We start from the raw sequence: 21,533 nt of genomic DNA, 5'->3' as shown, positions 1-21,533 counted from the left end.
GCCCCTGTCCCCCCTCCCCGACCTGGGTGCCTGTAACTGGGCAGCCCACCCAGCTCCTCGGGTTTGGCTGAACGGACCCTGCACAACACTGGTCTGAACTCCGTCCTAATGAACGGATAGGGAGGCCCCCGACGAACTAGGGTTAGAAGCTGGTGGACTGGAGAGGGGAGCAGGGGATGCACCAACTCCGCACTGCAGATGTCTTAAAAAAAAAAAAAAGTGCTAGTGGTGACCCACCAAACTGATTGTGTCAACTACAGTTTAAAAGATACTGTCAGCTTATGAAAAGTTTCGGTCAGGGCCCAGTCCGCTGACGCGCCTTTTGAGTCGGGCCCAAACCCCACGCAGTCTTAACTTCCACCAATCTGGCCGTGACAGGGCGACAATCGCGCCCCGGTCACAAGGTGGGCGGGACAAGACTCGGGTTTGCCGCGCTGGGGTCCGGGCGGGGCGGGGCCGGAAGTGAGGTCAGCGGAGCGGCCGTCGCGGCCCGCGCTCATTGGCGGGGGCGCGCTCGGAGGTTCCTGCGCTGCTGCTGGCGCCTAGTGTGAGGTTCCGCGCCTCTGCTGTTCGCCCGGTGGACCCCAGAGCGGGGCTGCACACCGACGTCCTGTCCGCACGCCTCTGTCCGCACTGACCTGCCTGGTAGGTGGGGCCGGGGGTCCAGGGAGGGCGCTCTCCTAGTGGGGCTGGGGGGCAGGGACCAAGGGCCCCGAACCTGCTGCTGGGGCTAGCGCATGAGATTCGCAGCCCCGAAGTCTTCTCGTCCGAAGGACTCGTTCTCTCCTCTGGGAGCCCCAAAGGCTCGGGTCAGCAAGCCGTGTCCGCGAGCCAGCGTAGCCGGCTCAGAGCCCGCTACCGCCATGTCACCCTTACAGAGTGGGTTCCGAGCCTCGTACCCAGCCGGGAAGAGCTCTGGGAACCACGGGGCGGGGAGCGGGATTGAGAGGCAGGGTCCGTGGGAGTACAGTGGAAGAAGCAGGATCCGCCTCCACGCGGTCGGCTTTTTCGGTTTCCCTTTCCCACTTCTCTCCTGCTTCAGTCGTTACCGGCTGTCTGATACCCCCTGGCTTCAAGTTCTGTCCTAGTCCGCCCGGGTCGTTCCCTTGAGTCTAGAGCGTGACGTTGGAAGGCAGGTGGTCCTGGGCGAACTTGGACTACTCCTTCCCGTCCTCGAAGCTTCAGTTGTCTCATCCTCAGGCACCCGGACGGTTCTCTGAATGACCTCTGCAGGCTCTGTCAATCACTGAGCGTCTTTCCCCTGGAGCAGGTGTCCTGCTAGTACAGTGGCAGCTTTGAGGTAGCCTTTGCTTATCTAGAATCTCATTAGCCCGGGAATAGCTGAGTGTCTTTGGACAATCACCTAATTTTTCTGTGTCTTGGTTTCCACATTGGTAAAACTGGGCAGCTGTCATCTGACCACTGTGTTTCATATTCCACCCCGTCAGCTCCCTTATCCTTTTGTGCTTGTTTTACAGGTTTATTGATTGTCCCTTTCCCCTACTGGGGACACAAGTACCATGAATGCAGTGATTTTTGTTTGTCTTAGACACTGCTGTATTCCCAGGTCTCAAACAGTGCCTTGAATGTGGTACTTAAAAATTAATTAGGGAATAGTGCTTGAGTAGGAACAGGTGTCGCTTGTGCTGCCTTTGGTTCCAAAGTGAGTGAGTAGCAGGTAGCCTTCTTACCCAAGACTGTGCCCCCTCCTTTCCTGCCCCAAATCCCTTCTTCCATTTTTTTTTTTTTTTAATTTTTAAGTAATCTCTACACCCAGTGTGGGGCTCGAACTTAAAACCTCAAGATCAAGAGTTGCATGCCCACTGACAGAGCCAGCCAGGTGGCCCCTTTCTGTTCTGATGACAGAAGTCAGAGAGGGAGGGAAACTGAAAGTTTTCACATCTCCCCTGACTGCCTGGGCTTCCGTAACCAGACATCTTCCTGGGGTCCAGGATGGGGTATGTTGAAAGGGAATGATAATGACCAGACCCCCCTTCCCTAGGCACAATGCCTCACCCAGTCCTTTCTCCCTATAGTAGGGAGAAACCTCTATTTTACAGATGAAAAAGCTGAGGCTCAGGCTGAGGCAGGGCTCCAGCCCAGAGCTCTTGACACTGACCCCTGTGCCCTAAGCGTTCCTAAATTGCCAATATTATCTGTATATCTGTATATCCCTCCTACCATCCCACAGTGTTTATGGAGTGTCTGGTGGTCACAGGCCCCCGGGCTGAGACCAGTGCTCCAGGGCTTCCCAAAGCTGGGTTCTTTTTTTTTTTTTTTTTTTTTTTTAAGATTTTATTTATTCATTTGACAGACAGAGATCACAAGTAGGCAGAGAGGCAGGCAGAGAGAGAGGAAGGGAAGCAGGCTCTCCGATGAGCAGAGAGCCCGACGCGGGGCTCGATCCCAGGACCCTGGGATCATGACCCGAGCTGAAGACAGAGGCTTTAAACCACTGAGCCACCCAGGCGCCCCCCAAAGCTGGGCTCTTGGTATCTGCAGGCCATGGCATGTCGGGAAGTTGCTGTTCACCTGCACTCTTTATTTTATAAAACCAAGCTCTGGATCTCACCTCTCTCTGGATTACTTTCCTAGTCCTAGGGTCTTGGATATGGATTTTCTTCAGTTCCTGGCCTTCCTCTTTGTCCTGCTGTTGTCTGGCACGGGAGTCACAGGCACCCTGAAGACCTCCCTGGACCCGAGCCTGGAGATCTGTATCCTTTGCCATGGGAGATGGGGTTAATAGACTGTTTCTGAGGTTGTCTATAAACAGTCTTTCTGGACCCACAAACGCTTGGATTTCAGGGTTGGAGCAGACCCAGTCTATGGGAACGGAAGAAAAGGTGAGGTGTTCTAACCAAAACTTGATCGAGTCAATTCTCTTCTGAACCTCAGTTTCCCCGTATGTTGAATGGAAAAGGCAAGGCATACTTCTTCGGAGGATTGTGTGTGTGCTTTGCATCTTGTGGGGGAGACCCTGGGTGGAGACTTGGGCCCTGGCATCCTCAGCTACCTGCTCGGGGCCAGACCTCAGAGACACAAAGAAGAGTTAGGACCAGTCAGTCCATGGCTTTGAGGAACTCACAGACCTCACGCTCTTCTCTTCAGTCAGCACTTTTATGAACCATGGTTGGGGAAGAGGGGCAGGGAGAAACATGGTGGTGTGGCTTTTGAACTGGGTCTTGAGAGTACAAACTCATGGAGGGGTGGGGGGCGGTGGCATCCCAGGTGAAGTGTACAGTGTAAGCAGAGAGTGGAGGTTCTGGAAATAGTGATTGGTTGCTGCAGGTGGCAGGAAGACCATGGATAGGGTAGCGGGGAGCCAGATTGTAAGGGTTGTGTTCAGGGTGTCAGATATAGAATCTTACATGAAATGGATGCCTATGCCTCCCAGTTTGTCTCTTCCCTGGCGGTGGGGGGCAAGGGGGGTGTCTCAGCTGTGGGCATCTCCGGCCCTTGCAGACACTTGCCAGTCGGGAATGGGGCCTTGGACTGGGACTGCTGGATCGTCCAGGCGGGAGTATGGGTGCCAGCCCCTTAACTTCATGCTGCTCAGACAAGAAGATGTTTGAGGTGAAACGGCGAGAACAGCTGTTGGCACTAAAAAACCTGGCACAGCTGAACGATGTCCACCAGCAGTATAAGATTCTTGACGTCATGCTCAAGGGGCTCTTTAAGGTGCGTGTGGGCGTGGGGCAGCTCACAGCAGGCCCAGCCTTTGATCTGGGCACTGAAGGATGGGTAGGAGTTCCCTAAGGGCATGGTGTTCAGTGAAGGGGGACTACATGCACAAAAGATTTGAAATAGGGTTTAAATAAAAAGGGCCATCTGTGAAGGGCTCTGCAAAGCCACTCAGCCTGGGTGGGGTTCCCTCAGGTGCTGGAGGACTCGCGGACAGTGCTCATTGCTGCAGATGTGCTCCCAGATGGGCCCTTCCCCCAGGACGAGAAACTGAAGGATGGTATGGTCTTCCCAGTCTTACCCCTTCCTCCTCCCCGCCACCTTGACCTTCTCTAGCTGCCCCCTCCCTCCTATTCTCACGCTTTTTTTCTCTGGAAGTATCTGTTTAGAACACCTTCCAAGGGGTCCCCTTGGGTGTATGGATACTTAAGCCATATTTCTCTGGTCATTTCTGGGCTTCAGAGCCAGCTTCTGGATATATTTCTTTGTACTGTCCTGTGCTGGGGGCAAGGGAAACAGGGAGAAGCTTCTGCCTATGACCCCACCTCAGGGATTCTTGCCTCTTCTACCATCCTGACCCTTGCAGTAGAGAAGGCAAGGGTTGTTCCCATTTGTAGGAGGAAAAAACCTACATTCTGTTGAAGAGAATGGCCAGTGGGGGCAAATCAGAGTGCTCTTTACTACTGTTTGAAAGCCCCAACCCCCTTAAATCCTTTTTGAGACAGGATGGGAAGAATAGATAAGTAAAATAATGTCCTGTGTCCCTTCATCCCCCCCTCTTCTAAGAATTGTTCTCCTGGGGTAATTCCCCCTCCCCCATGTTAACCGGTCATAATCTAACAATAAAACTTGTTAGATTACACTGTCTGAGAGAGGATGGAAATAGCATTTATATACCAGATGGTGGGCACTTTACAAACACCATCTCGAGTCTCTGCTCTAATTCTGAGGAAGGTACTATTGCCCCCATTTTCCAGATAAAAAGAGAACAAGGGGTTTGCTCTTGTAAACCTGTAAACCAAGCTAACTCCTGAGTTCTTTGAGGTTTAAGGCTGTTCTGAAACCCAGAGGTTTCTGTTCACCAGACTTGGACCCAACCTGGCATATCTTTGGAGGAGTCTGCTTATCTCTCTGTGTGTCCTGGCTGATGCTGGTGAGAGCTGCCTGGGCCTTATCTGCAGGGATGGCTCAAACAGGGACTTCACCAGCAGGGCTGGGAGTGTTCTATTTCGTGGTAGCCTAGGTGGGGGGGACCTGCCGCCATGATGGACACACTGACTTAGTCTGAACTGATCTGTTGACCAGAGGAAGGACGTTAGTGGGAAAATTGGTGAAATTCAGATAAGGTCTAATGATTAGTATCGATGTTAATTCCCTTGTTTAGATAGCTGTACAATGGTTATGTAAGATGATGACATTAGGGGAAGCCAAGTGAAGGAATTTTATGATGTATGATGGAAGTCTTAAAATTATTTTAATATAAATCTCAAGAGGCATTTGGAATAAAATAAAGGGACGCCTGGGCGGCTCAGATGGTTAAGCCTCTGCCTTCGGCCCAGGTCATGATCTCAGGGTCCTGGGATCAAGTCCCGCATCGGGCTCCCTGCTCAGTGGGGAGTCTGCTTCTCCTCCCTCTGCCTGTCCCCCGAGCTCGTTTGCATGCATGCTCTCTCTCTCTCTCAAATAAATAAATAAAAATCTTTTTAAAAAGTAAAAATAATATAAAATTGGAAAGATTAAAAAAAAAGAGCAAAAAGCCCCTCATGTTTTCCCCGGTGATCCTAATAGACCTGCCCTTCACATGCAGTGCAGTTGTGTTAACACTGGGGCCTGGTATTTGGAGGCCAACTTGGGGAAGTCAGACCCAGCCAAGCCTCATGTGACACATGGGTCTTCATGTGCAAAAGGGCACCCACCTCTCTTGTCCCCACAACAAATGAGATACGGGGAAAGAGCATGGCCCTTGGAGTCAGACCTGGGTTTGCAACGCAGCTTTGCCACTCACCCACCATCTGAGCCTCAGTTTCCCGTCTGTACAGAAGGAAGAGCAGCCACATCTCCCTGGAGGTAGTGTTGAGGATTCAGTGACCTGGCGGTCACTGGTGGACATAAAGCCGTTAGCAGGCACTGCACACGTGCTCAGCTCCTGCGGAGAGCGGGCACAGTTCCCTTCTCTGATGAGTAGGCTTAATGGGCTTCGGTTCTCTGAGGGGTGGCTGGGGTGGCCAGGCAGGCAGGAGAAGGACATCTGCCCAGGCCACTCATCAGGATCCTCTCGCCAGCTTTCTCGCAAGTAGTGGAGAACACGGCCTTCTTCGGTGACGTGGTGCTGCGCTTCCCGAGGATTGTGCACCACTACTTTGACCACAATTCCAACTGGAACCTCCTCATCCGCTGGGGCATCAGCTTCTGCAACCAGTCGGGCGTGTTTGACCAGGGCCCCCACGCGCCCATCCTTAGCCTGGTAAGGACTGGCTGCGGCAGAGGAGGTGCGGGGGCCCTCTGCCTGGTGGTGTACCGCGAACCTCGCATCTGCCTTCAGTGGCGCTCGAATGTCAGCCCCGGGTTGTGTTTTCTGCGATGAGCCTCAGGGCACCCTGAGATGCCGTCTCAAGGGGTTCTGTGCTGACCTGGGTGCCCAGGGGTCATTGCCTGTACCGTATCTGCTTAAGCCTTGGGCCTGGGTCCCACCGTGGAGGGAGTGGCCATGGATAAGGAGTCAGGAGAAGGCAAAGGATGACTAACTCTTCCTCATCCACAGATGGCCCAGGAGCTGGGGATCAGCGAGAAAGACTCTGACTTCCAGAACCCATTTAAAGTAGACCGCCCAGAGGTAAGCTGCTGGAACCGATGGCCATGTCTACGCTGCCTCTGCGGGATCATGGGCAGCCAGGTCATGTAGGGGCTGGGGCACCTTAAATGGAGCATGAGGGCTTTCGACTTGGAGCCAGACATGTTTGGGTCTGGATGCACGTACCAGTACCATCACTCGTTCCTTGGTACCTTTGGGCAAGCTGCTGCCCCTGTCCTAGCCTCAGGCTCCCTATCTTTTCATGGGGTATGGACCCCAGCTGTGGGGGGCAGTCGGAAGCTGTGAACACACCATCCCTGTGTACACTAGGCATCCAACATCAAGTGGACACCAGGGAGGTCGGGCCCTGTTTCTCTGCCCTTGAGCCTGCCTCTGAGTGCTCAGCCTGGCTTCTGTCTCACATTCCTGCATATGCTTTCATCCTAGGGGACTGAGGTGGGCTCCGAGGGCTGCAGGCTGCAGGGTGGGGTCACAGATGGGGACACGTAGCTGGAGGAGGGAATCAGAGGTGACAGGGCAGGGCAGCAGGAGCAGGAAAGGCTGGAGGACTGGACTTGTCAAATCACAGGCTCTCCTCTGGTACAGGGAGGAGTGTCAGGGTCCATGAGGGTCTAGGATTTTAGCTACTCCTGCTTCATGATTGCTGAAAGGTCAGAGACATCAGAGTTCATTGCGGCAAAAGCAATATGTAGACTGTTGGCCTGGTCATGTGGGTTCCCCTTGTTCCTCAAGTCACCCAGGGGTGACCCAGGGGCCCAGGCAGATACCGTGCATGCAGTGGGTTTGCATGAAGCTGAAGAATACCGAGTTTGGGATATTCACAGCCTTCAGAATGAATAGAAGCAGACCTGCTCTTTGGGGGACGTCATCATGTCACCCTTCCAGGTTGTTCTCTGCAAGCCGTCCTGACGGAAGGCCCAGACAGGGTCATCAGGGCTCTGCTTTCTTGGTGAACCCAGTGAGAATATGCAGGGATGCTCAGGGCCGTGGTTGATTGCCTCCCCCATAGTTTACCCCTCAGCCCTCTTGGCTTAACTTAAATTTCTGCATGAACATGCGGTTCAGTTCTGATTGATCTGGTAGGTAGAGGCTAGCATCACATATGTTCAGTTTGTCGCCTACTGCCATTTGATTAAGGCTGCCATTAGCAGGACGGTAAGCAGCGGGATGAAGCCAGCCTGCTGTGTTGATCTCAACCCTCCAGTCGCAGACTCAGCCAGCTATGATAAGTCCTGCGAGGGCCAGTAGGTCTTATCTTAGATAATCAGAATGGGGTCTGAGGCCAGTCAGTTACCCATTACCATTCCACGCAAGAGTTTAGACTGACCTGCTGATCTTTGATGTTATTGTCAGTAATTGCAGGGAGCAGTAGATGGACCCAGAGCAGTCCTCGTCCCCAGTAAAGGGACATTCTTTTTTCCTTTATTTTAGAGTGTGTGCACATGCTTGTGCTAGTGGGCAGGGGGCAGGGCGGGCAGAGGGAGGGAGAGAGAATCTTTTTTTTTTTTTTTAAGATTTTATTTATTTATTTGACAGACAGAGATCATAAGTAGGCAGAGAGGCAGCAGAGAGGGAGGGGGAAGCAGGCTCCCCGCTGAGCAGAGAGCCCGATGCGGGGCTCGATCCCAGGACCCTGAGATCATGACCTGAGCCGAAGGCAGGAGCTTAACCCACTGAGCCACCCAGGCACCCCGAGAGAGAGAGAATCTTGAGGAGGCTCCACTGGGGCTCCGGGCTCCATCTCACACCCCTGAGATCATGACCTGAGCTGAAATCGAGAGTTGGTTCCTTAACTGACTGAGCCACCCGAGCGCCCCAGTAAAGAGACATTTCATGGCCCACTGTCTCCCACATGTTACTACTTGATTTGAGTCACCATTATATTATTGGCCTGAGCCCTGAGGGCAACGTCCTTACGGAGCTGCAGCCTCAGTTGCCCTACTTGGCATAATGGAAGGTCACTCAGGCGTCAGAAGAAGCAGGTGCATTTGTATCTGTCAAATTAAAACACGCCGTACTGCTGAGTGTGTCTGCACAGGGTCCCTTTGGGAGCTGCCTTTGATGGCATCAGGCGCATTAGAGTAGTTCACTACTGACCATGTCCCTGTGAGTTTTCCTATCACAGGGTTGAGAGTGACACACCCAACAGCTGATTAGATTGTCAGCTACAGCTGCCCCTCGGCTTGGGCAGACCCTAGGGTTGTTTGCCAGGTGGCGGTGCTGGGTCTAAGAGACCAAGAGGAGTAATTGTTCCCTCCCCAGATGCTAAGATTGTTGCCACCAAATCAGGGTGTCACATCCCAGGACCTGTAATTCCACTTTTTCTCCAATCATCCACTACTCTCACCTGGACCTTTGTTTTATCCAGAAGGGTCAGCTATGAATGGGACAAGGGAATTTTTACAAAACAGTCAGAGACATATTGTATCTTCTATCTTGGGCCACATGGGCCACCGTAGAGGGACTTGGAGGGAGCATACTCAACCAAGTGGTGGTTATCCTAATGATCTCAGGTCCTGCCATCCCAACCAGCACCTCTAGGTAGGAAAGCCAGAAATACAGAGCCCCCTGCCCTGTGCCCGTCCACAGTAGCAGGTTTGCTGCCACTTCCAGCACAATCTAGTACAACTGGGCAGCGGAGTCTTGCTCAGGTCTCATCAGAGAGTGGGCCTTAGGATGGACATCTGACCAATTGAGCTGGACTGTTAAACCGTCCACCAGTTTGTTTCCATGGTTTGTGGCCCCAGAGAGGAATAGTTGTCTTTGATCTGCCCATCTATTGTCTTCTAAGTGGCAGGCCAGATGACTAGGATGCTAATGACAGTCAGTAGAAATACTATGTGCATGCTGTTCAGAGTGTCATCTCTGGGTGTCATCTCGCGGGTGGTGGCTTCAAATTTGGATCAATATCTGACCGGCCCTGGTGGCAGTTAGTCTTCCAGCATTGTCACTGGGACTGGATGGCCAGTAGACACCAGTGTCTAGGGTTCCTGAAAGCATCCCCAGGTTTGATGAGGACTGAGTGTGTGGTCGTGCTCGTGGCTGTAATTTATTACAGCGAAAGGATACAACACAAAATCGGGAGAGGGAAAAGACTCATAGGGTGAAGTTTGAGGGAAACCACGTGCCAACCTCCATGAGCCCTCTCCCAGTGGAGTTCCCCAGGAGCATACGTGTGACATGTGAGAAATTGTCTATCAGGGAGGCTCATTAAAGACTCAGCTCGGGGTGCCTGGGTGGTTCAGTCGGTTAAGCATCTGTGTTTGGCTCAGGTCATGATTCCAGGGTCCTGGGATTGAGCTGGGTGTCGGGCTCCTTGCTCAGCAGGGAGCAAGGAGCTTCTCCCTCTCCCTCTGCTGCTCCCCCTGCTTGTGCTCTCTCTCTCTTTCAAATAAACAAATAAAATCTTAAAAGAAAAAATAAAAAAGACTCAGTGCCCAGAGTTTTTATTGGGAGCTGGTCACTTAAGCACCCTCTGCCCAGTGCATTCCAGAGTTCCAGACTCCCAGGAGGAAAGCAGGTGTCAGCATAAACCACACTGTTTACAAAGTAGGCTTAGTGAGCCACTCATTAATTAGGGCGGTGGGAGCCTCCCCCGCCAAATCCAGGTTTCCAGACACCAGCCAAGATCCCACCTTAGAAGCAGTCCTTTCGAAGACTAGCAGTGAGACCAGCTATGTTAACTCTCCTGGACGGCACCACTAGCTCTTAATTTAGGTGAATGATCAGTGGACCCAGCATGAGTATTTAGGGGAACCTCTGAGTCAGGGGTCCCCTTGAACCAGCGGCTCTGCTTCAGGCAGCAGAGTGGGAGATGGGGGTTTCCCTACCAGGGTTGCTGCTATCACCCCGTCACGTAACGTCCCTCGAACTTGCCTGCTTCCGTGGCAACCCTGATAAATGGCCGGTGTAAGAACAGTCAGGGCATACCCAGCAAGAATATGCAAGGACACTCAAGGTCATGGCAGATTGCCTTTCCTAGGGAGGGGCACCCACAGAGAAGCCGTATAGCTGTGACACCGGCTCTCCTTGCCCCATAGGTCATGAATGCCTCTGGCACAGGAGGAGGGTGAGACCACGAACCAGAGAGAACGGGTTCTAGGATAGATGTCCTAGTGTGCTGTGCTTGGAAATAACCATAGCAGCAACATCTGTGCTTTACTTGTCATTGGCTGGGGACGGTCTCAAGCTTTGAATCACCATTTGGCCTCCAGCGTGGACCTGTCCCACCAGCAGCAGCTCCCCACATGCACTCGCCATGCCAGGGAGTACTGTGGGAGTCCTCGCCGCTGCTCCTGTCCAGACGGGGCCGGCCCTCTCCCTCCTCTTCCTGTGCTTACGGTCTGTTGGGGGAGGCAGCAGGGAGACAGTCCTGATCTAGCGTGATCGCCGCACCAGGGGAGGAGGGAAGCATGGTGAGCTATGGAACCCCTGCCAAGGAACCTGACCCTGCCTCAGCAGCTGGGCAGGAGAGGCTCTGGGATAAGTAAGACTTGCAGGGTGGACCAGCCTGGGGAGGACCTTCCAGGCAGAGGGACTAGTTAGTTGCACAAAGGCTCAGAGGCCTAGCACATGCATTTATCATTCTGTGAGCATCTCCTAAATCCCAGCCACTAGAGAAGCGGACTAGCCCTGCTCTCCTGGGACAGAGTCAATAAAAAACATACAATATGGTAGGTGGTGGAAAAAAAAGCAGGGGAATGTGGGTAAGGATTCAGGGATAAGGTCCGTGGAGATATAATTGCTACTTCATGTGACTCAGACACAGAAGGTCTTACTGAAAAGACCCGAACAAGGTGAGGGAGCCAGCCGTGTGTCTGGGGGAAGATCATTCCAAGCCGAAAGAGCAGCAAGTGCAAAGGTCCTGAGTTGGCAGCATATTTGGGGGAGGGGAGGATGTGAGAAGATAAGGTCAGAGTAGGCCAGATCACAAGACCCTTTGCGGGGCGGGGGTGGGGGGTTCTTCTCAGGGGCTTTGGCATTTCCTCTGAGACACATGGAGAGTGGGGTAATGGGCTCTGACTAACCCCTTTAAGGGATCAGCCTGGCTGTTGTGTGGGGAGTAGTTTGGGGGACCAGGGTGGGAACAGGGACACTCATGAGGCTACTGTGCTTGTGCATGTGGGAGTTAATGGTGGCTTAAACCAGGGTGACAACAGTGAGGATGGTGAGATTCTGGTTGTTTAGAAGACAGAGCCAGTAAGATTTGCTAAGGAAGCAGATGTGGCATGAGAGACTTATTAGGAAGGACCAGAAGACTTTTCGGCCTGCACGCGGGGAAGAATGGGCTGCTGTTTTCTGAAATGGGCAGACTGTGGTGGGACCGGGCTGAGGCCTGGATTGGAGATCAGAACTTTGTTTCTGGACCTGGTGAGCATCTGAATGAAGATGTCAAGGAGGCGATTGGAAATTCGACTCTAGATTGGGGGTTGAAGCTCGGGCTACAGATGTGAGTCATGCTGTGAAGGAAGGTACAGAGAGCCGCGGCACAGGTCCTGTCCCGTCACCCCAGGGCAGATAGAGCAGTGACCAGAGGGCTGAGGTCTGGGATGTGTCTGCAGGTAGAGGTGGGAGGACGGGGAGAAACCAGCAAAGAAGTCCCAGAATGACAGCATGAGTGTAGCAACCCAGGAGAGGATCGTTTCCTGGAGACTCTGTAAGGAGAGCGTAGCAAAGAGGGAGTGAGCAGCTTGTAGAATCTGCTGGAAGGCTGAGAAGCATGAGGCCTAAGAACCGGCCCTTGGATTTAGGACGATGGCCAGTAGCCATCAGAGATCCTAATACAAGCTGTTTTGGTGGAGCGGTGGGGACAAAGATCAGAGGCAAGGAGGTGGGCACAGCAAATGCAGACTACCTTCGAAGAGCTTTCCTTTCAAGGGGAACAGACCAGTGGGAGAGTAGCTGGAGGGGGTGTGGATTCCAGGGGAAGTTTTCATCTGGTGGGAGAGACCAGGCGTGTTGGTGGGGACAGCGCGTTAGCCGGGAAGAGTTGATGGTGCAGGGCCAGGAGCAGGTAAGGCAGGGGAGAGGATCTGGCACCCAGGGGAAGGGTTGGCCTTGCCTCCAAGAGCAGCGTGGGCACAGAAGCAGCTGGATTGGTGGGTGTGGAGGTGGGAGCTCGTGGACGTTGTCTGGTCAGTGCCTCTGTCCTCTGGTGATGGGGTTAGTGATAGGCGAGAGGGAGGGAAGTAGATGAGTTTGAGAGAAACTTAGGAGGTACCATGAGCTGGGCCTTGGCCAAGGACTCTATGCAGAAGGAGAGAGGTGGGGGTGTGGAGCCCTGCTGTTCGCGAGGACGGGGACACTGGAAGAGGACTGGGTTTTGGGGAGATGGAGTCATGGCCAGTCTGGGGCACATCGGGGACATCCTAGCAGCCTTTAGATACAGAGATGCCGGTTTGAGCGGTAACTGACACACACCTAACAGAAGCCAGGCCTTCAGATGAGCGGGCCTGCGGAGAGCAGAGTGCCTCCACTGACCTCCTCCTCCCACCCTGCCTCGCCCTGGGTTCCTCTCTCCTTGCCAGGACCACCATCCATGCACCCCGGAAGCCCTGAGCCTGGGCACTGCCATCTTCTTTTCCACCCCCTTTCCAGGCTCTGCCAGTGTGACGTCTGGCGCGCTGCCTCCTGTGGCTCTACTCCCATTGCCTGGGCTTCTCTGTGGCTTGTTCCCCAGCAGTGCGATGTCTGTGGTCTCCTGCTCTCTCTGGTTGCCTTCCCCCCTTCAGGGGTGTGGCGGGGAGGGGTTGTCTGTGGTTGTCTGGGGCACTCAGCCCCCTCACCCCGAGAGGAGGAGCCCCATGTAGGTTCACACCTCAGCACCTGCCCCTCTGCCTGGAACGTCCTTTTCTTCCCTCACCCTGTCTGCTTGGGGAGTTCCTGGTTATGTTTGGAGACCCTCTGAGCAGCTTTCCCCAGGCTCATTGAACTGTCTCCCTGTCTTCGGGCTCCCTGAGGGCAGAGCGTGTGTCTAGGCCATCTTCCTGCTGCCACAAGCCCGTGGCAGCCTGGCTCAGCGCAAACTCTTCACTGCTGGTAGACTAATCCAGACTGCTCTGTTCTCTCAGTTCGTTTCTAGCACCGACCCTTTCCAGAAGGCCCTGAGGGAGGAGGAGAAACGCAGGAAGAAAGAGGAGAAGCGGAAAGAGATCCGAAAGGGCCCGCGGATCTCAAGATCACAGTCGGAGTTATAGCCGGAAGCAGCCCAGGGCTCAGGAGGAGACCAGTCTGGAGGAAGAGACAGAGGCATCGATTGGTGGTGAGAGCTGGCCCGTGTGAACGGGGAGGTGGCGTTTGCTCAGCCCCCCTGGAGCCGGCTCTGCGCCCTAACAGAAGTGACTGGGCCACAGAGATTTCCTTCCAGGGGCCTCCCTGGAGAGGGTGCCAGGGGGGTCTTCAGAGGATGCCGTGGTGCAGATCAAACCATCTCGAGATGCCGAGGGAGGCTGGAAGGATCCCGGGCTGGACTCTCCCTTTGGGTCAGGACCACTGGCCAGCTGGCTGCCGCCTTTCATGAGGAGGCAGCAGCATCGGGCTCTGAGCCACTTGTAGAAGTGCCGTGCCTGCTGCCGGTCCCACCGTGGCACTGAGCTGCCGGGCACAGGTCCCAGCCCTCTGCAAAGACACAGTAAAAGCCAGCAAATCCTCTGGGCTAATGGAGGCTGGTTTGGGCCCCAGGGAGCTGGGAACCCTTTCATGGGGCAGGGGCCTGGCAAAACAGTGAAGCAGGGGCTTGGCTTAGGTCTCCTCTACCCTTCAAAGCACTGTCCTTCATGAAGAAGCGTCCCGGGGTTTAGCCAGGGACCTCAGAGCAACATGATCTCTGTCATCAGATATTGGGGACAGTCCATGAACAGGTGCAGGGTAGAATCAATGTGTCGTCCCTGGCGACCCTAGGAGGCCCTTGGGCTGTGGGTAGGGGACATCAGGGACAGGCTGTACTCTGCAGGAGACTGTGCTTTGTCATGGCTGGGCTGCCCCAGGCTGGATTGGTCAGAGGGCTCCCTATGGCAGAGACTAGGGGACACAGCTACCCTTTAATCATGTCCCTCCCAGGCAGAGGAAGGAGAGGCTCTGGTGGGAATTCCAATTCAGTCTCTCTGACTTGCCAAGCTAGGTCGGCATCTTAAAAGGGGAGAGACACATGACCATCCCAGAACCCTCCAGCACCCCCATACTGACAGAGTCCAAGAGAGACAGGAGTCTTGTCTCAGCCCCTCAGACTTACTAAGTGACCCTGGCGCAGCCCTCCTCTGCGTTGTGGCTTCATTAGCAAAATGAATTGACAATGTCTGAACCCTCTGTCCTGCCCTAAACTGCTTCTCTGAGGCTGGGGCCCAGCTTCTCAGGGACAGATGTTCTCTGATGGTTTTTCTGTCATCCTTTAGGTTTGCTGAGCATCTCTGTAGGCACAACAAAAGAGAGGGGCCCCATCTTAACCCATCTTTGCTTCTGTCCCATGTGGCGCCCCTGTCCTTCTAGGCTCTCCATCTTGGTTAATTCCTTCCTCTCCATCCTCAGATGGGCCCAAGTTTTCCCATCTGACACCTTCAAAGAAAGAAACTGAGCCACTCTGCTCTACCTTTCTCTTTCCCTTTGATGCCATTGTTGTGGTTACTAGTTCCAGAAACTCTGCCTCAAGTCTTAACTGCAGGCAGAGCCTTCCCACTTCCTTGTCAGGAGGTGTAAAGGCCCCAGGGCACTTGTCCTTCTTCCTTGCACCAGGGTTAGGTCCTGTGGGCAATGTGCCATCAACCAGATGTACCAGCCTGTGTGGGAGTTGTGCCGGTGGAGGTGGAGGCCGCTGGGACCAGAGGGAGCAGTGGGGCAGGGGATGGGTTGGTTCTAGTGACCAGACTAGACTCACACCAGGGGTGCCCAGTGGTGGCAACAATGACGTCTTTAGTGGTGTTTTCAGCATGTTCTTGGATGTTGCTCCTGTTTGCTGAGCTTCTAAGTCCAATCTGAGGCACCCCTGGAGGGTCTGGGAGCCCCCTGTATCCTCAGAGGCAGGGTTTTTCAACAGTGGCACTATTTACACTTCGGGCCCAATAATTCTTTGTTGTGTATATGAGGATGGGTGTTCTGTGTGTTGAAGGGTATCAGTAGCATTCTTAGCTTCTGCCTACCAGATGCTAGTAGCAGTCTCCGGACATTACTAGATGACCCCACGGGCATGATCTCCCTGGTCCACAGCCCTTGTCCCTCCTTATGCCAGCCCCACATCTTCCTCTTGCTGTCCTGTCACTGCCCCCGGAGAGATGTTGGAACCTCTCTGAGATGATCCTTCCAGGCTTCTGGGCTGCCATGCTGTCCTGGTTCTCTGTCCTCAGTCTGAGTCTGCTCTGTCTCTTCCTGATTCTTCCTCTTTCCTCACCTGCCCCTTAAATGAAGCTTTTTTTTTTTTTTTTTAAGATTTTATTTATTTGTGAGAGAGCACAAGAGCATGAGCAGAGGGAGGGGCAGAGGAGGAGCAGACTCCCCGCTGATCAGGGACCCTGATGCAGGGACTCCATCCCAGGACCCGAAGATCATGACCTGAGCCAAAGGCAGACACTAAACTGACTGAGCCATCTAGGTACCCCCAAAGCATTTTTTTTTTTAAGCTTAGTCTCTCCTCTCTGTTCCTTTCTCTTTGGGAGCTGCATCCTCTGAGACCCCAAAACTGATGGTACTTGCCCTCTTGCCACTGATAACACTCAGTCCTCATGTTTCAGCTTATCCAAAAGCAAACTTGTTTTCCATCCCGAAACCTAAACTCTCTGTCAAACTGTGGGGTACGCATTCTTGCCTAATCCTGGAGGAAGTGACATCTACATCCTGAAAGATTGGGGGAGGAGGGAGAACGTGACAGGCACTCTGAGCAGAGGCCTAAAAAGGGAGGCATCGAAGGTAGTAAATGAGAAAGCATATTCAAAGTTCACTTCTCTGCCCTGTAGTGATTGCCCCGTCTGTGGTAGATCTCTGGATATATGGTTGCCTGGTCCCTCCCTTTCCAGGTGAAGAACCCAGGTCCTGAGGAGTGACTTGTCTACGGCTGCTCCATCCCTGAGAGTCAGACTCTGTTCTCCCACCCAGGGCACGGTGCCAACTGGAAGCGATGTTCAGTGAGCTGGGACCCAAGGCCATAGGGAGAATGCCAGTGTTTTGCTGAGGATGGGTGTGGTGTAGTCGGCTTTCTTCTGCGGTTTCTATAATTCTTTTTTTAAAAAATTATTTATTTATTTATTTGACAGACAGAGATCACAGGTAGGCAGAGAGGCAGGCAGAGAGAGATGGAAGCAGGCTCCCTGGCGAGCAGAGAGCCCCACACGGGGCTCGATCCCAGCACCCTGGGATCACAACCTGAGCCGAAGGCAGAGGCTTTAACCCACTGAGCCACCCAGGCGCCCCTCTTCTGCAGTTTCTACTGAGCCTTCATTTGTGCCTCCTCTGGCCATTTTATTAGCACTGCAGCCCCTGGGCAGGTTCAGAGAGGAGCTGTGGGGACAGCGTGGAGTGACAGGTGCTGAGCCCACTTACCTGACCTCCTGCTGCTCGGTCAGCCCTCTGCAGCGGCTTATTGAGGCTCTGGGTTGGGAGAGCACTGGACCGAAGTGAGTTACGGTGGGCGGGCAGACAGTCACCTCTCAGTGTGGGGGGGCCCTGTGAGAGGCCCTGTCAAAGGTGGCACTGCCCAAGTCAGTGCTTGGTCCCAAGCAGAGCAGCAGGGTCTGGTTTTCCGTTTCAGGGTGAGACTAATTTGTGTAGTCTGCATGTGAACAGTGAAGAAACATTGTCCTTTCTCCCCAAAAAATAAGTCACTGTTTTTTCTTATGTTATACATGTTCATTATAAGAAGTAATTTAAAGAGTACTGAAATACCAAGAAGAAAATAAAATTCACCCTAAATCCAACCACTCGGTATTCTTGACGGACTCTCGGCTGTTGGGCCTCTAGCCTTTTAGCCCTTAATGTGAATACAGAGATCCCTGTTTCTTCAGTTACCATAGCGCTCGTGTATGGGCACATTCTGTATATGTCAGGCCTTATGCCAAGTGCTCACTGGCAGCAGCAGCTCCTCCTGCCTCAGGGCCTTTGTCTGTATCATCTGTTGCCCTGGCTACACCAGATGTGATTCTTAAGAATTTCAGCTTTTATCTTGAATGTCTGAATCCTCCTTTAGTTGCCTGACACCCAGTACTTTCCCTTGATTACTTGTACTGTTGTCTGCTTTTCACATTTGTTTAATGTCTGTTCTTGTCACTACTGGAAGCTCCCGGAGGGCAGGAATTGCCCCTTTTTGGCCTGTTAGAAATGTTCAATAAATATTATCAAACGAATGTGCAAGTGATTTCATTTAATCTTCCAAACTGAGAGGGCCCTATTTTCCCCACATTTTAGAGATTTCAAAACTGAGGCTTAGAGCAGTTAGGCAGGCAGCCCAAGGTCACACTGCGTAAGTGGGTCCATGTGTTTGCCCCCCAGGGTCTGCATCCTCACCTCTTGACCCCAGAGCACCAGCAATCTCTTAGGAAACCTACTTTTCCTTTTTAACAGTATACTGTGAGAGTTGTCCATAGGGAGACATTTACGTGCCCAATCTTGGCTGATGCCATGGTATCCCACTGTGTGGATGTACTGTTCATCCTCTCCTTTATGAGACTTCCCAGCTCGGTCCCAGTTACCGGGGGGACTGTGTGATGAGCGTCTTTGAACTTAATATTTGCGCACTTGTTTGAGCGCTCATATTTTTATTCCGTAGGATGAACTCCTGTTAGTCTGCACATTTGTTTACGTCGCGACCAGCTGCAAGATGGGGCAATGGGGTGCTGGAAGGAGCGGGAATCTGCGGGCGGGCGGGCGGGCTGCGCGTCAGAATCTCTGCGGCACCGTGAAAACGCTCCTGCCCGGGTCACACCCCGGGGGCCTGTGGTCCCGGGCACTAGCACCGCTGCTGGACGTCTGCAGGCGGTTCTGAGCTACCCCCGTGAGGGCCGCCGGAGTAGGCGCGTGGCTGCGACAGGTGCAAAGGCGTGGAGGTCGTAAAATGCAGTCCGCGGCCCGCGCCGAGCCTCCATTTCTGCTTTTGTAAGGGGCTTGCGAGGAACGCGACTTGAATGATCCAGACTCCTCCGGGCCGCAGTGTTGGGGGGCCAGGTTTGATTCTACCCGCTCTCCCAGGCAGGCTGGGCGGGGGAGCATCTGGGAAGATGACGTAATGTGCTCAGAGCTCGCTCCGGGGGCGACCCGCAAGCGGGGGCGGAGAGTGTTAACCCTTCAACCCCCAGCCGGTGGATGGAATGGCTTGTAGAGGCAGACCCAACGGAAAAGTGAGCGGCGCCTTTAAGCCTGGGGAGGAAGGTTGGGCTGAGGACCCAGAGGCTTCTATTCGCATTTGCTAGGAGCCCGCGAGGGGTGGGGCCTCGCTATGCAAATCTAAGCTGCTGATCGATGACGCGCCATCACCCCACGCGCCGCTTCGCGAGCCGATTGGCCACGAAGAGCCTGGTCCCATTGACAACAAACAAGGGGGCGCGCGGCCTGGGGGCGGGGCCGCAGGGGGCGCGGGTTGGGGCGGGGGAATCCCGTCCCGCCCCTCCCGCGCGGCGCAAACATGGCGGCGGCTGGCACCGGCCGGTGAGGCGGTACCGGGAGGAGGCTGTCGGGTGTCATGGGCGGTGGCGGCGGCACCGCCCCCGCGTCTCCCTGAGCGGGACGGTTGGGGGGGCCTCCGTGCCGAGCCGGGCGATGGACGAGAGCGGAGAGCTGGGCGGTCTGGAGACCATGGAGACGCTCACAGAGCTGGGCGACGAGCTGACCCTGGGGGACATCGACGGTGAGTGGTGGGTGGGTGGGTGGGAGTGCGGGGGCGCGCGGGGAGGAAGGGGTTACGGCAGCGCGCGGGTGCGCGTGCGCCCACCCCCTGCGGCCCTGGCTAGCGCGGGAAGAATCAGCACGCGCGGTCGGCCCGGCGGAACCCATCCCTTTGGAGCGCTCCGGGTTTGGGCCCCCGCCCGGCTCTCGGTTCTGCGGCGCCGCGTGTCCGGAAGCAGAGCGGGGGTCGTGGGGCCCGAGCGCGGAGGCGGGGGCGTCGCAAGTGTTCTCAGGGAGCGGCCTGAGGAGAGCGGGCGGCCACCGCCTCCCTGGCGCGCCTACACGCGCCGCCCGGGGTCCCGCTCTCCCGTCGCTCGAGCTCCGCATCGCACCTGTCACTCCCCGGCCGTCTGCGGGGGCGGCTGTGGGATCCCCGAAACCGGGTCCCCAGGTTCTGCGCTCTCATCTCTGGTCTTCCCAGGGTTGACCCGCGGCCGGGTCTCCTGGCGCTCAGGGAAACTTTGCGCAGGGAGCGGCTGCAGAAGCAAGTTGCTGATGAAGCGAGCGGTGGCGGCGGAGTGTGGGCGCTCCTCCCCGGGATGGAGACCCGGGCGCTCCTGCTGTCGAGCTGCAAAGGGATTTGAGCAGCGAGAATTTTGAGTTGTGGCCCTTCGGGGGACAGGCTGGGGAGCGGGTAGCCTTTGTTCAGGCGACATTTACAGCGAAGTGGAAGAGCTGGTAGGAGCCCAGGGATTCTCCCTTGCAGTGTTCTCATTTTTGTGACCATGGGAACCCAAAGTTTGGAGAGGGGTCAGCTACTTGCCCAAGGTCAACCAGCTGGTTTCAGAGCTCATTTCCTGGGCTAGTGTTTGTGTCACTGTATCAGGCTTTCATCTGACCCTTGGGGGTGAGGAGTCCAATGAACGGGTTAATAACCGTAATAGTAACTCTCAGGAGTTGGGCTCTTTTGATGTTCTAGTCCCCAGAGTCTTTGTACTGTTTCACTTACTCCTCACTACAGTCCAGTGGGAGACTGAGGCCAGATGTTTGCTTGTCTAAGGTCACTCACCTTAGATTGACCAGAACCCATGCTCTTAACCACTGACTCAAGTGCATTGTGCTCTTGAGTTTATAAAGTACAGTCTTGTCCAGGATTTCATTACGGTCTTGCAGGCAAAAACGGCGGCTCCATCCCCATTGTACAGATGAAGATACTGAGGCAGCAGAAGATTCTCTTCCAGGGAAAGAGATAAGTGGCAGTGGCTAATTGAAAAGGATTTGCTTCTGTGACATTTAACCCCTTGGCTTGTCCTTGCCTTCTGTTTCGGGTCATCCTGGCAGTGAGCTAAGACCCTTAATTGAAGCACCAGGTCTAACCACAGATTTTTCCACTACATGCTCCTAGGTACAGAGATGTGTTAACAAATGGAGAGGAGAGGTTCTTGAAACTCAACAAGGGCTGCTAACATGTTTTGAGCATTTATGTGGCACGCACCGTGTTAAGTACTCCTACACATCAATGTTCTCAGTCCTTAACATGTCTGTTACACTGCTCTCATCACCTTTGAGATCCTGAAACAGAGGTTCAACATGGTTCATTAACTTACCCAAGGTTACCTAGCCAGTAAGAAGTACATCTAACTAAGGCTGCCCATCACCAAGCTCACACGAAGAAATTCCTGTGCATTGCCTTCTCATTCCATAACTGATTTCTATTTATCTTAATTTGTAATGTGTTAAATTTCCTAGTGGTTAAGTATTAGCCTTTCCCCTGTAGATTTCTGAGTAAAATATATATTCTGGAAACGACCACAGTGGTTTAATGGCTTCGCAGGTCCCCATACCAGATTGGGGAAAAAATGACTCCCTGTCTTACAATGGTCAGCAAGCATTCAAGTGCCAGCTCTGGTCTCTGAGCTGTAGAGAACATGAAAGATAGGAAAGAGAATTTTATGGCCTCACGAACTTAAGATGAATAACAATAAAACTGTAATGCTGAGTATAGAATGGCTTACAGTAAGTGAAAGTCAGCATTGAAGGAGCTTGGTAAAGACATGCCACACCAGGAAGACGACTCCAAGGAGGTAGCCTTTCATCGGGGTCTTGGAGCGCAAGAAGGGTTGGGTGGGCTGAAGGCCAGTGATCTGCAGCTACAAATACCCCTGTATTCTTACACATCCATTCCCCAGAATGTCAGCTCCATGAGGGCCCAGTCGTTCTGTTTCCTTCAGCTATGTTTCTT

General features: G+C 53.9%; 2 protein-coding genes across 2 annotated transcripts in view; both read left to right on the top strand.

Moving 5' to 3' along the window:
• The first annotated feature begins 510 nt into the window (after nt 1-510).
• Nucleotides 511-17,360, top strand: CCDC134 (coiled-coil domain containing 134). Its single transcript, XM_080810126.1, has 8 exons — nt 511-645; nt 2,596-2,714; nt 3,557-3,678; nt 3,877-3,961; nt 5,964-6,145; nt 6,443-6,514; nt 13,564-13,754; nt 16,495-17,360. Exons 2-7 carry the CDS (start codon nt 2,612-2,614, stop codon nt 13,687-13,689), a joined length of 690 nt encoding a protein of 229 aa, XP_080666252.1. The 5' UTR covers nt 511-645; nt 2,596-2,611; the 3' UTR covers nt 13,690-13,754; nt 16,495-17,360.
• A 1,721-nt stretch (nt 17,361-19,081) lies between these two features.
• The window catches only part of SREBF2 (sterol regulatory element binding transcription factor 2), a 60,285-nt gene continuing 57,833 nt past the window's right edge, over nt 19,082-21,533 (top strand). Inside the window, exon 1 of the mRNA XM_080810542.1 lies at nt 19,082-19,313. Coding sequence (XP_080666668.1) covers nt 19,226-19,313 — 88 coding nt within the window. The 5' untranslated portion in view covers nt 19,082-19,225. The remainder of the gene's footprint in view (nt 19,314-21,533) is intronic.

This window comes from Martes martes, assembly GCF_963455335.1.
Source record: "Martes martes genome assembly, chromosome: 8".
Classification (NCBI taxonomy): domain Eukaryota; kingdom Metazoa; phylum Chordata; class Mammalia; order Carnivora; family Mustelidae; genus Martes; species Martes martes.
The sequence above is the reverse complement of the archived record's forward strand: the minus strand, read 5'-3'. Positions and strand labels throughout refer to the sequence as shown.

What these genes read in the sequence shown, in the direction of transcription:
- CCDC134 (XM_080810126.1), top strand. Translation starts at nt 2,612, where the DNA reads ATGGATTTTCTTCAGTTCCTGGCCTTCCTCTTTGTCCTGCTGTTGTCT. An exon ending in GGACGAGAAACTGAAGGATG is followed by an intron (nt 3,962 to 5,963) that starts GTATGGTCTTCC and finishes TCCTCTCGCCAG; the next exon opens with CTTTCTCGCAAGTAGTGGAG. An exon ending in TTAAAGTAGACCGCCCAGAG is followed by an intron (nt 6,515 to 13,563) that starts GTAAGCTGCTGG and finishes CTGTTCTCTCAG; the next exon opens with TTCGTTTCTAGCACCGACCC.